The 13,106-nt window shown below is 48.5% G+C and overlaps 1 protein-coding gene across 1 annotated transcript in view; it reads left to right on the forward strand.

Moving 5' to 3' along the window:
• Window positions 1-1,030: 1,030 nt before the first annotated feature.
• Window positions 1,031-13,106, forward strand: part of AR (androgen receptor) — a 184,123-nt gene continuing 172,047 nt past the window's right edge. Inside the window, exon 1 of the mRNA XM_032227793.1 lies at window positions 1,031-3,141. Coding sequence (XP_032083684.1) covers window positions 1,919-3,141 — 1,223 coding nt within the window. The 5' untranslated portion in view covers window positions 1,031-1,918. The remainder of the gene's footprint in view (window positions 3,142-13,106) is intronic.

Raw genomic sequence — 13,106 nt, forward strand, 5'->3', positions numbered from 1 at the left:
TATAGTGGGAAATAAGCTAAGAATAAATCACTCCCATTCAAAATATTCTTCTGGCATATTTCTGAAACTTTGTTTCAAATAACCTCTCAAGACTTCTTTCCCTCAACCAGCCTTGACCAATTGCAATATAATTATTATCACAAATGGGCATTTGGGGAGGGGAGACAGGGCAGGTAGGAACTCAAAAACCTCTCAAACTAGCACGGCCTGAACTGCTTCTCATCCCGACTGTAAGACATTTCAAGTCAGGTGAGTTTTCGGATTTGGAGTCATTGGAGGGCTATTTCGCAACTTTCTCTAGGTTCGACAATCTGCCCCATTTCTGAAGGGGCAGCACTGAAAGCCAAACTCCCTCCCCTTTGGGCTCAGCTTCGGAGACTGTGTATCGCCCCCAATGTGCCCCCGTGGCCCTTCCCGGACCCTGAACCGCACGGCGGCCGTTTCTGCCCAGGTAAACGCTGGGCAGCCCCGGGACCTTCCCCCACCTCCACCCGCCTGGCCAGGGGCCTCGACGGCTTCTCTTGGGCAGAAGCTCGACGCAGCCCATGGACAAGTGCTCCAGGCAGGGGGCCACAGCCCCACGAGGAAGACCGCCTCCGGCACCCGAGGCCCTGCGGCAGATGCCGCATCCGCCGCCCGCTTTTCCCGGGTGGCCCCGGGCTCCAAAGAGCCGGAAAAGCTACCTGAGAAGCGGAGGGGGGAGGCCCGTTACCCGCGGCCGGCTGAGGCAGAGCGACGCCTGGGACTGCCGAGCGGCCGCAGCGGGATGGCGAAGCCTCCCCCCTGCGCGGACTTGGCGGCCGCTTGGAGGCCTGGCGGTGCTCCAGGGGTTTTGCTTCCTCCTCACGTCGGCCGGGTGCCCCGTCGGGGCAGCGTGGCGGCCGGGCCCGCTCTTTGCAGCGGCGGCGCTGCCGCCTCGTGGGCACGCTTCAGCGGGCTCTGCCTTCGGCACGTGGAGCTGGGCGTGCGTATGCAGAGTAGCGGTGCTGGGCCGCCGGAGAGCGGCTACATAAAGCCCGAGCCCGCCCGGCGCCGCCAGCCTCCCAGGCAAAGGCCCCGCAGCCTTCCCTCTACAGCCCCGCTCGTCTCCCTCGCCTCCCGGGCGTCCGAAGTGGGGGAAACGTCGCCAAGCGGGCCTGACGCGGGGCTCCTCCGGCTTTGGCCAGGGCGAAGAAGGCGCCGCCGTCTCCTCCCCGGGCCTGCCCGCCGCGCTTCGCCCACTTGTTGCTCGTCTCCGCTGATTGGGCTGCCGGGCGTCCCGCTCGGCTCCGCTCCGCCCCGGCCGGCCCGAGCGCGACCTCTGGCTCCCGGCGCCAGGCGGGGGCAAAAGGGGCGGGTCGGGCCCGCCGCCCCCAAAGCTGCCCGTTCGCGCGCCGGAGCCGCTTGCCTTGGCTTTTGTCCGGGGGAGGGAAGCAGAGAGGACTGCCAGCCGCTCCGCCTCTTCGGCCGCCTGTCTTCTCCGCCGCTCACCCTCAACTTTCGGCTCGCAAGAGAAGCGCCGCTGGGCAGCCGGAGCCTCCGCCAAGCCGGGCTCGTCTGCGCGCTTTTCCCCCCGCGGATAAAGTTCTTCGTCGCGCCCAGGCCCGGCGGAGGCAGCGTGGCAGCCGTCGCCTCTCCCCCTTGGGAGCCGCCGCTGCTCTTCTAGGCCGCGCGCCCGGGCGCTCCAGCAGGCCAACCGCGACTTCCGGATCGGGGTCCCCGAAAGCGGCGAGCCGGCCCTCTTGCCGCGGCACCTGCTCGGCCCCGGCCGCTCCGACGGCTCTTCGCCCTGCGAGGGATGATCGGCCGCCGCCACTGTTGAGCCAGGCGCCCGTGGTCCCCGCTCCGCCGAGGACTTCCCCGAGGGGCGAAGAAGAAGCCGCCCTCGCCAGCGAGGAAGCCGCGCCACTTCATCCCGCGTTCTCACCGCCAACAGGTCATGGAAGTCCACGTCGGGCTGGGCAGAGTCTACGCCCGGCCGCCGGGCAAAACTTTCCGCGGCGCTTTCCAGAGCCTTTTCCAGAGCGTCCGTGAGGCTTTTCAGAGTCCCGGGCCCGGCGGAGCGCGAGAGGAGCTCGGGCCCGGCGGCCAAAGCGCGGGCTCTCCGTCGGCCGGCCCGTGTCCGCCGGGCGCCCGCCTGCAGGAGCCCAGCCCACGGCAGCACCAGCCGCCCGCCTCCCCTTCTTACCTGCCGCTGGATGAGCCCGCGGCGGGCAGCAAAGGGCTTCAGCCGGCCGACCGCGAGACCCATCCGGCGGCTGCCGCCTCTTCCTCCTCGGCCGCCTCCTCGTCGCTGGCCTTGCTGGCCCCTTCGTTCCAGAGCTGCTCCGGGGACCTGAAGGACCTCTTGGCCGGGAGCAGCCTCCTGCCGGCGACCGAAGGGGAGCCGCGCGGCGGGGCGGCGAGCGGCGGCGAAGCCAGCGCGGCCAAGGAAGACTACTTGGGCGAGAGCGCCAAGGAGCTGTGCAAAGCCGTCTCGGCCTCCATGGGCCTGGCGGTGGAAGTGCTCGAAGGGCCCGGCGGCGGCGGAGAAGCGGCCACGAGCCGCGGCGACTGTATGTTCGCGCTGCCGGGCTCGCAAGCTCGTCCCGTGGCGGTGGGGGGCTGCAAGATCGTCGAAGCCGAGCAGGAAGGCGGCGGCGGCGGCGGCGAGGGCGAGGGTGCGCTGGCCATGGACGTGCCGGGCCACCTCAGCCTCTTCAAGAGCTCGCCGGAGCTGGACGAGCCCCCGACGGGCGCCTTCCAGAGCCGCGACTTCTACAACTTCCAGCTGGCGCTCGCCTCGCACGGCCGCATCAAGCTGGAGAGCCCGCTGGAGTACGCGGCGGGCGGCCTCTGGGGCGCGCAGTACCGGCGCGCCGGGGAGATACCCGCCTTGGCGCCCCACTACGCCGCCCCTCCGGGCCCGGCCTGGCACCCCTTCTTCGCCGAGGATGCGCAAGTCTACGGCCCCTGCGCCTCGACCGAGGCCGCCGCCGCCGCCCCCTTCGGCTACGGCAGGGGCCAAGGGCCGAGCGGCCAAGAAGGAGCCGAGCTGCCCTCCGAGATGTGGTACCCCGGAGGCGTGATGGGCAGGATGCCCTTTGCTCCGGCCACCGGCTGCATCAAGACGGAGCTCGGGCCTTGGATGGAGGGCTACGCGGGCGCCTACGGAGACGTCAGGTAAGGAGAGCCGCGAGATGTGGGGGAGAGCGGCCCCGGGAAGCCTCTCAGCGCGGTTGGCGTGTCGCTTTCCCGGGGTGGACGACGACACCGGGGAAGCCCCCCCCCCCGTCCCACCTGGCCTTTTCTTCAAAGGCATCTCAGAACTGGGCGATTAGAGGAAGGGGGTGTTGGGGCCGGGTGGGGCAGGAATCCACCTGCACCTCTGCTTGCCTGGACCAGATTTCCTCAAAGGGTCTGGCTAACTGTGCGGGGGGGGGGGGCTTCACCTACTCGACGGAGGAAAATTAGGAAGTGCATTTCCAGATAAAGGAAGCCAGGAAGCCCCTTCTGTGAAATGAAGCTGCAGTCCGGTGGATCGGTCCCTATATATATAGAAGAGCAGATTCCAGGCCCCTGGTGATTATCTAGACTCTGGAGAGCTTCGAAACTCCCCTCCCCGTTTATTTTGTGTTCATGGACGTTTTTGCAATAGCCCACAACAGATGTTAAGTGATATAAATCTGTGTGCATAATATACATTTTATAACTTGAAATCAGGAAGCATAAATTGTACATGTGTACACATTTTTTAAAAAGCATGCTGGGTAAAACAAAAGTGGCAAACCACTTTTTTCCCCCTGACAAAATTAATTATTGATCTGTTTTCTCCTTTAAAAGGATTAAATCTACTGGATTAAATAGAATTTACTTCACATAGATACATTACATAGGTTTATGTTATTAAAAAGACGAGCCATGTATGTGTGTGGGACCCAAGAAAACACCAGTTACTCCAATCTGATAGCTCAGACGCATGGACTTTACCTACAGGTTACTTGCTAGAGTATCTTAATCTTAAAATTTTTTATAGACTATTAACGTTAGTCTTCTCTCAATATTTTTTGTCATTTATTTTAATCACAAATTACTCTTTCTGTTGGCAATAGGTTGTCTTTTCCATTAGTACATTTTAAAATACTGGCTCCTGCTTTTAACTAAGTCTACAACATGATTTTGGTTATCGTGGGCAAAAGGTTTAGCTAGCCACCCTTCCTGGCACCTGCAGTAAGATTCTCCTTGGCAAGGCCATATGTAACATATGGAAGCCAGGATAGATCCCTTCCTAGGATCCCACATAAGGAGGTGGATCGCTCTCCAACAGATCGTTTTGTTCAGGCAGGGCAGCTTTTCACAAGGGCTTAATTTTATACTATTAATTATTATTAACAATAAAAAGAATGAAACATTCTTACCTAACATTTGATTGGTCCATTTGCACAATGTGTTTAGATACCTCAATTTTTCTTTCAGTGATCCAGCCATATATAATACATTGATTTGGTTTACTTTGTTTTGAATAAACTTGGTTGGACTCATATATTCCATTAGGCCAGTTGACGTGAGGTTCCAGGGACAGAGTTAGCACTATACCACGGGCAGAATCATCCCAAAGGGATTATATCAGAAGAAATCCCATCGGTTTCATTTATTCCTGGTAAATATGAATCCTTGGGATTGTGATTTAAAGCTACTTAAAGCGGTGTGGTTTTAGCTACAGCATATAAGTATCATTCTTTAATTTAATCATCTTTTGGATTCAGAAGCTGAGAGTAAGCAGATCACACACTCACACATACAATACCTCAAGAAAAGCCAGAAGGGAAAAAGAAGAAAGATAAATTAAAATCCAAATGGATCCCAGTCCTGAAGAAAAAACTGCAGCGTAGAGGGGTCTTCACATTGCATAATGGTATAGTTGTGATAATGTACAATATTTATTCACTGATTTCACCAAATTCCTGTGGGATAATTCTAGCTAAGCTGGTGCAGAGAGTGGACATCCCAGCTCCCTGTGACCAACTTTGTGTTCCATTTAGGCAAAATGAACTTGAAGATAACAATTTCCATGGTAGCAAGCCAGTTAAATGTCCTACCGTACAGGTAAAATTAGCAGCCTGTTGATGTGCATTTATGTGTACATTGGTGAGCCCAGATTCTTCTCAATTTCAACATTTGGAGCGTCCATTGTTTTCTTCTGGTCCCTTTAACTATTTCTCGGACCCTAGGAAGAAAAGCCTGGATCCCATCTTGTGGTTCATGCTTTACTTCGAAGTCTTCTTGATCTAACTCTTCCTTTCCTAGTTGGGGCTTACTCTCTGCTGTTACATTACAGTGTTGCTAAGAATTGCAAAGCGTATTTGTTGAAAGCAAGCAAAATTCTACTGAAAGTATCTTCAACAGTGTATTGTGTCTGGAAATTAGACACTAGAATTTGCTAAACCATAAGAATTGCATCACAACCTAAATTTCTGGTTAATGTACATTAAGACAACTGTTGATCAGTTAACGTGTATGTCTATTGCAGAAGTCAGTCCTGCTTCATTTCCGTAACATGAAAATTGTGGAATCTGAGCTAAAATAAAACAGCTATCGGGTGCTTCTTTTCATGGAAGAAGAAGTTTTGAATGCCTAAAGCACTAAAATTGCCCGTATGATATAATGTACAAATATTTCCCATTCAGATTCACAATGACGATATATAAAATAATCTTATAGCCCTAGGGACCAGACATTTAGAAATTTGATAGGCTAGTACCGAAAAAAGATTTCAGGCTGCCCATTTGGGATTATAATAAAAAAGGTATGTTGTGAGTGCTTTAAGTAGCCTTTCCCTTCTTAGCCTTTTTTCTTGGGCCTAATCCAATTCTCTATGGAATCTAATGGAAAGTTCCCCATTGACGTCAATGGACCTGGATTGACTCTTTACGTTTATGACTGTAGGTCCTGTTGAAATGTTATAGTATGGTGATCCAAAGTTATTTATGATGCGGTTCTAGCTAGAGGCCCCTTTGCCTTTTGTTGGAATGGAACAGCAGATCCTGCTGGTGCGTTCAGTTGCCTTTGGTGCAGCGAATCCATAACTGTGATTTATAGCAAAACTGTTTTTTTCCCACTGCAATTGGACTACAACTGTTTGTTAGCAGATGGCATCCTTACTAGAACAGAAATACTAGTTATGATGTGTCCAGGAGGAGTTCTCTAACAACAGGTTGGCAGCCGTGGTTGTGGTGTGAGATATCTGCATAAAATGCAGATAGAGTTTAGGTTTAAGGAAATCAGTCTGAAAAAAAGTGAACACTTCACATCCGGATCATGCCTCATGTGTGCCACGTGTATTTTGCCACAAGACAGAAAATTGGGAACAGGGTTATTTCTTGCTTGGTGATCAAACGGAATCTCCATGTAAGATTTTCCTTCTTAGAGGCTTGCTGGGCAAACTAGGGGCTTAAGTAATCCTTTTCCATACCCAAATGTGTGCTTCTGCACCCCTTCATTTCATCGGGAATGGTTAAGCATTTTGCATTAAATCCTGCACCTTAAAAGTGATCAATTCTGGCAGCGCTGATGTGATAGTTAACACTGTATTGTACAACCAAAAGCTGAAGAGTTCAAGAGAAGGCACTTGAAAGGCTTAATTTGTTCATTATACTGGCAGAAGTTTGCTTATTTATTTATTTTACTTCTTTTCATAACTCCCATCTGAGATTGGTGAGGTTCATCTTAGGTGATTCCTTGGGGTAATTTGTCCATATTTAAAACTGGAGGTCTCTCTGGTCGCCCTTTTGCCCACAACGTCTGTCGGCTAAATTCATTTAGGCTGCAGCCTTAAGCGCCGTGACTGGCAAGTGAATGGAGCCTGTAAGGTTCTTGCTGAGGAACACAGAGTAACACTGAAGTGACCATTTTACAGCATCCTATGAGTCAAGCTTATAACTCTTACTGGTATTTCCCCCTATATTTTCCCTCCTTCTGACTTCCACTCCAAAGGTAATGAGAACATATGCTGTAGACATTATGAGGTTACAGACACAAAAGGGGAGTGTTTAAGGAGCTTTGATCTTGTAATGTATAAATTTGAGAGCAAATGCTTATAAGGGTAGATTCGTTTTTAGATTATTCCCCTCTCCTCGATGTATTCTTCCTACATTACTCCTTATAGGAAGAAATAGTGCACAATAAATTATGAGTGCTGAGATTTATTCGTACTGTACATGTAACAGCCTCTCATCTAACAACGTAATGAGATTGTAGATCCTTGGGCTCATTCTCCTCTCTCCCCTGATTCTCAGTCAAATGACAAGGTTCAACAGCAGTATTTTCTGTCGCTGAAACACAGTTCCATAAAAAATAATTAGCCAAATATATTGCCTGCTTTGCACATTCAACAGCAGGAGAAATTGCTGGTATTCCCTGCATATTCATAATTCAGGTTTGGGTTTCCTTGTCAGTGAAGTTACTTGGCCTCCTGTTCTTGGAATTCCTTTGATTTTTCTTTTGAAGGTCTTAAACTTTGCTTCACCCAGATGAGCCAATCCGCTGAGATTCAGGCACTGATTCCATCCTTTCCTCTGTGTTGCTGACCAGATGTGAGACTCGGTGGCAGGGGCAGTTCTCCCCTCCATCCCAGGCATTCTGTGATGTACAACTGGGGTTGAAAGTTAAGCCAAAATATTCTTTCCCCTCTTTTTCCTATATTATATTAATGTAGGTTCCGAGCAATGCTAAATGGGTAGTCCTAATGCTGATGAATTGGAAATATTTCAGTCCAGCCCTGCACAATTTGAAGAATGCTACTGGCCAAGTTAACAGCAGCTTCCATTCCCTTCCTTCTCTTCCCAATGGAGCCACTTCTCAATTCCCCTCTACCTTATGAAAACAGAGCCACATTGCGGTGGCTTTTTCACCTGTCCCTTTAACTCCTTTAGGTTTCTGCTGTTTGGTTCCTTCTTTTAATTGGCCGAATCAAAACTGGATCCCCAAATCTACTTTTGCAAACATTGCTTTCTCTGTCTTGCTTAGTCATGAAAGCAACTCAGGTGTCTGCTGAACTATAAGTCTACTGCTAAGTCTACTGCTATTCATGGCAGACCGAGGTCTCTTTACTGAATTGATCCAAAGGGAAGAAGGCAGGTATATCTGTGGAGAGCAGGACAGTTGTGCTGGCTGGCTTCCAACTATCCCCCCTGTTTCCACTTGAAGGTGCTGAGCAGAGAGGGGGGGAGTCTCAGCCTGAAGCGTTGAAGGGGACCCTTGCAGCCTCAGCTAGAGCAGGAATGAAAGCCTTCTCCCCTCTTGCATGGAAAAGAGCCTCACAGGCCAATGTGACTCCAGAACTTTGAATTTTTGTCTTGTTTGGTTTAAAGCCAAGAAGAGTTAGCAATCAAAAGACAAGAAAGGAGCCAATCCTGTGAGTGGGATCTGCATAGTTGTTGGCTTGCAGTTTTGCATCCTGGCTTTTAGAAGAATTTGGTTTGCAACACCAAAGTTCTGCTCTTTTCACTCCGTTTAGTGAAGGAAGGTTAATGCAGGAAAAGTGAAATCTATTTGGATTGCTTTCAGAATTTCTGAGGCATTTCTTAAAGAATAATGCATTCACTTATAGAGTATGTGTCTGCTTGGGGGAGGGTAGTACCAATCACATTTATACCACTGTATTTTTTGCAGAACTATGATCAACTGCATTTTGATACATCCATTATTAGGGTTTAAGTCCAGGAATGAAATAATTCCCAAGAAACAGGATGCAATGCCAACAAATAAATAGATCCAGGGCATTCATTCATACCAGTTTCAAAGACATGTTCTCTTAATAAAATAAGCCTCCTACTCAATTAAGTGCACTTCAGAAGATCTCTCAGTAAACGCCTTTGCAGGCAACACAGCTGATCTCCATAATTACACATTTGCTAATTCTTTTACTTTATCCCACTTCTCTTTTTCATTTAGCAGCTAATTATACTTTGTTATTTAGTAAAATGGTTCATTTTTTTCCCAGAGCGTGTCTGTCTCAGAGTGCTTTGATCAACACATAGGAATTGGGGAATCTGATAGTGCAATTGAAATACTTAAGATATCTAAATCTTTAAGGCAAATTTATAAATAAATTAAGATCAACGTGTAACAAAGAGCAACTAAATGAAGTAAGGTCATTGCCCAAGGCACCGAGCTGAACTAAATCTACCTTCCCTCCAGCCCCCCCTTCCAAATCAACTTATCCCCTTGGTAAAAGACTGAGAAAGTGGGTTGCAATTTGGATCCCTTCATAGATGTGTGACCATGATATCTGACCAGCCCGTCTTGTTCAAGGGCTGAGGACGGTTGTGGTCTTGGAGGCCATTGGATTGGAGCGAGCAGCCTGCGGTCTGCTTTGAGCCAATTGCTTGTTTAACCTGGCTGCGTAAAACCTTGAGCCATATGGCGCTCCTCCTCCATCAAACAGAAGTGCCGCCTGTTAGCCGAACTTAAGCAATGTAATAGTTATGCTGTCTCTAACGGGGTTCAGGAAGTCTGCGTTTCTTGCTGGGATGGGGCCATTGGATATTCCATAATAATATTGTTTAAGTGTTCTTTTTTTTTTTACCCTGTAAATTCAAAAATTATCAGATTAAAAGAGCGATCGGAACACAAAGTCCAGAAATTAAATTTGAGGATGGCCTATTTGGATGAGTTGGCCTTGCTTCTTCAGTTTTTCACATCTGCAAGCTGGAACAACGTTCTCTCCGCAGCTCATTTATATATTAAAAACACATTTTCCGGTCACTTTGGAATGTTTTATTCTTCTATAACGGCTATGAATAAGGTAAACTAAAATCAGTTGGGATTCCTCGTTTTTCACAATTTAATGTAGACTTCTGTGCTGGGAAAATTTATGTGTAAAATAAATGGAAGCCATGCTTTTCGAAGCATGGCTTTATGGCTTCTGCAAGAGTCAGTTTCCTCTTGGCTGATAGGTGTGTCTCTGACTTTTTTACTTCCATGTAATGTGGGTCTTTTGAAGGCAGTTGAGCATGGAAGAATGCTGTTTCTGAAACCTGCCCTTCCAGCTGCCTTTCTGATACATTCTCAAAAATCCAGAGTCTCTAGAACTGATTTTATGTACTGCAAAAGTGTAGTAATGTATCACTGATGCTCGATGTTGAAAATATTCAAGAGGCTATTTTTTATTTGCTGCTCCTTCTGTTTTTTCCCCTTCAACTTTGGAGTCTTGTTTAGACCAAGTGACTCTGGATCACGTCTCTAGCTCCACTTAGCTCATCCCTCTTGTTGCTCTCAGCCATTGTTGGAGTCGTGAATTTCGTTGTTTGAGGCAGAGAACAGCTGCAAAGAAGCTGAGAAGGAGACTATTTGTGTAAATCCCTGCACTCTCCTCACAACATTGCATCTTGTGAGGAGAGGTGAAATTCATTTTTTTTTTACTACTGGTTCTGTGCGCGTGGCTTGGTGGGTGTGGCAGGGAAAGGATACTGCAAAATCTCCATTCTCTCCCCACTCCAGGGGAAGGATACTGCAAAATCCCCATTCCCACCCCACTTTGGGGCCAGCCAGAGGTGGTATTTGCCGGTTCTCCAAACTATTCAAAATTTCCACTACTGTTTTCTAGAACCTGTCAGAACCTGATGAATTTCACCCCTGTTTGTAAGGTGCTGGGGGGCAGTGTTGCCACTGACAATGTGCTGCAGTCCCCCATTTGCTTGGGGTGGGGACATGGGCAGGATTCAGTGGAAGGGATCAGAAATGAGACCCACTTGAGTCTAAGAAGGGTCTCACTCATCCCAGCAGATTTGTTATCTGGGTGCCAGGTCAGGTCTGCAGGAGAAGCATTTTGGGTCTGCCCTCTGGTCGAAGGTTTGGGTTTTTTTTGCCTAGGGGAACCATCAGTTCTTGGCATGCTTCTCCCCAAATAACTGGAGGACATTCCTGTTCAGGCTGGCCTGGGTGCTCTGTAGGGAGGGGATGCAAAAAAAAAAAAAAAAGAAACTTGGGAAACCAGCCATAAAACAAACACTCCTCGTTTTGCCGCAGTTTTCACGGGCACATTAACGCCGCATATTAAGGACGGCCCTATAGCAGGAAAGATAAATTCACCATTGTCAAGAATAAATGCAGCAGAGTATTTATTCACTTGTGCATTCTTGCTCAGAGAGGCAAAGACTATAATTAATTATCTTTTTTTTTAAAGGCATTGTAGTTGCAATACAAGAACAAAAACATTAATGAAGTATAGCCATTTCATCTAACCAGTGTGAATAAAATTAGTCTTCCAGGATATAAAATAAAATGCAGTTTAACCACTGGTGGGCCAAATGCACTTTCCCTTTTTAAGCTCAAGCGGTCCAATATCTAGCATTAGGGGAAAAGCTTGGTATTGAACAAGGCTTTCAGAAGGCATCCTGAGAGGTCCTTTCAGACTCTAGGCTCCTTGCTGAGGTGACTCTCCTGCTGTTCTCAAAACAGTGTCCTCCCCAACAAAGACCCTTTGTGTTTGGTTTTGGTGCTCTTGGGTCCCTGGGAGTTTTCTTTTTCCATTGCAGAATTGCTGCTTGCGATTTCTAAAAGGGCTAAAAATGCTCCTTATTTGGGGGTCTGTCTCTCCCCTGTATTTCCATGAGGTTTGATGGTTCCTTTTTTCCCCCTGCTGCGGTTCCAAAAGACTGCAAGGCCAAAGAAATGAGTGTATCTTCAACTTCAGCTTCAACCACAGCAACACACGAGCAGGCAATAGATACAAACTTAAGCTAAACTTATCCAAACTCGATGGCAGTAAATACGACTTCAGCAACAGAATGGTCAACGCCTGGAATGCACTACCTGACTCTGTGGCTTCTTCCCCCCAAACCCCAAAACTTTAACCTTAGACCAGGGGTGTCCACACTTGGGAACTTTAAAACTTGTGGACTTCAACTCCCAGAATTCCCCAGCCAGCATGGGGAAGCATGGCTGGCTGGGGAATTCTGGGAGTTGAAATCCACAAGGCTTACAGTTCCCAAGTTTGGACATCCCTGCCTTAGATTGTCTACTGTTGACCTCACCCCATTCCTAAGAGGCCTGTAAGGGACGTGCATAAGCTCACCAGAGGGCCTACCTTCCCTGTCCTAATTAATGTCCCCATTTATTCATGTCCATTTCATGCCTTCAGAATCATGTTTATACTTATATATGTTATCTAATACATGCTTGGTGAAATAAATCAAATAAAAAATCTTTGCAGGCAGAGAACTGAATGTCAAGGACTTTTGCTACCTTGCTTCCCAATGTTTTCCATGGGAAAGATTGTTTTATCGACAATTAGTTGAAGTCCAAGATTTTTATAGCATGTTCTTGAAAGTCTGCACAGATGTGAAATGTAAAAAGCAGATGAGCTTCATCAGAGGGGAAAAATGCAACATTGGCTCAAAAAAAAAGGATCACGTTCATCCTTGATATTTCGATGTGCTACAGTGTGTTGCTCAGATTGTGTTGCCTGTCAGACCGGTCTGTCTTGCCCCTCTCTGTGTTCCAGATGTAGGTCTGAGCTTCCAACTTCATTTTCTTTTTCTTTTTAAAAAAAGAAAAACCTCCTCTACTATTTTATTCCCCTTATCTCTTTTTAAGGTTGATTTCCAAGAGAAAAGTAGCCCAGGGGAATGGGTTAAGAAACTTGCCTTCTCGTCTCGGTCTCCCCAGCCAAATCCAGCCTCGTGCTAATGGTATATAAAAAGAAAGCAGTCCCTAAGGAGTTAAAAGACGTTATGGAACACACAATTCCTCCCTCAGTGAGTTCATGGCTGAGGCAGAAGATAGTCTCCCCTCTCCATTCTTTCCAGGGCTGCCAAACTTCCTCCATCTGTTGCCAGTTGAACACTTAGTTCATCCTTCTAATATTGCAGCCCTAAAGGCTGAACTTGTAGACATGTTTATCTCGCTCAGAATTCCCGACCAGTTTTCCATGGACACCTGGAAGCTTCAAAGGGAAAATGATAGGACTGGGTTAGAAATCCCAACACCTTTTACATGAAGGGGCTGGGCTACAGGGCCTTGTCCTTCTCTGGGCCTGGCCATCCCAAGGGCCTTACTAGAATATGGGCCAGATGTGTTCCCTGCAGAGTTCTTTTAGCCCCGTGAAGCTTGTCCATCTTCTTTAAAAACAAATGCAAGTAACTTCT

This window comes from Thamnophis elegans, chromosome 12 (genome assembly GCF_009769535.1).
Source record: "Thamnophis elegans isolate rThaEle1 chromosome 12, rThaEle1.pri, whole genome shotgun sequence".
Lineage (NCBI taxonomy): Eukaryota > Metazoa > Chordata > Lepidosauria > Squamata > Colubridae > Thamnophis > Thamnophis elegans.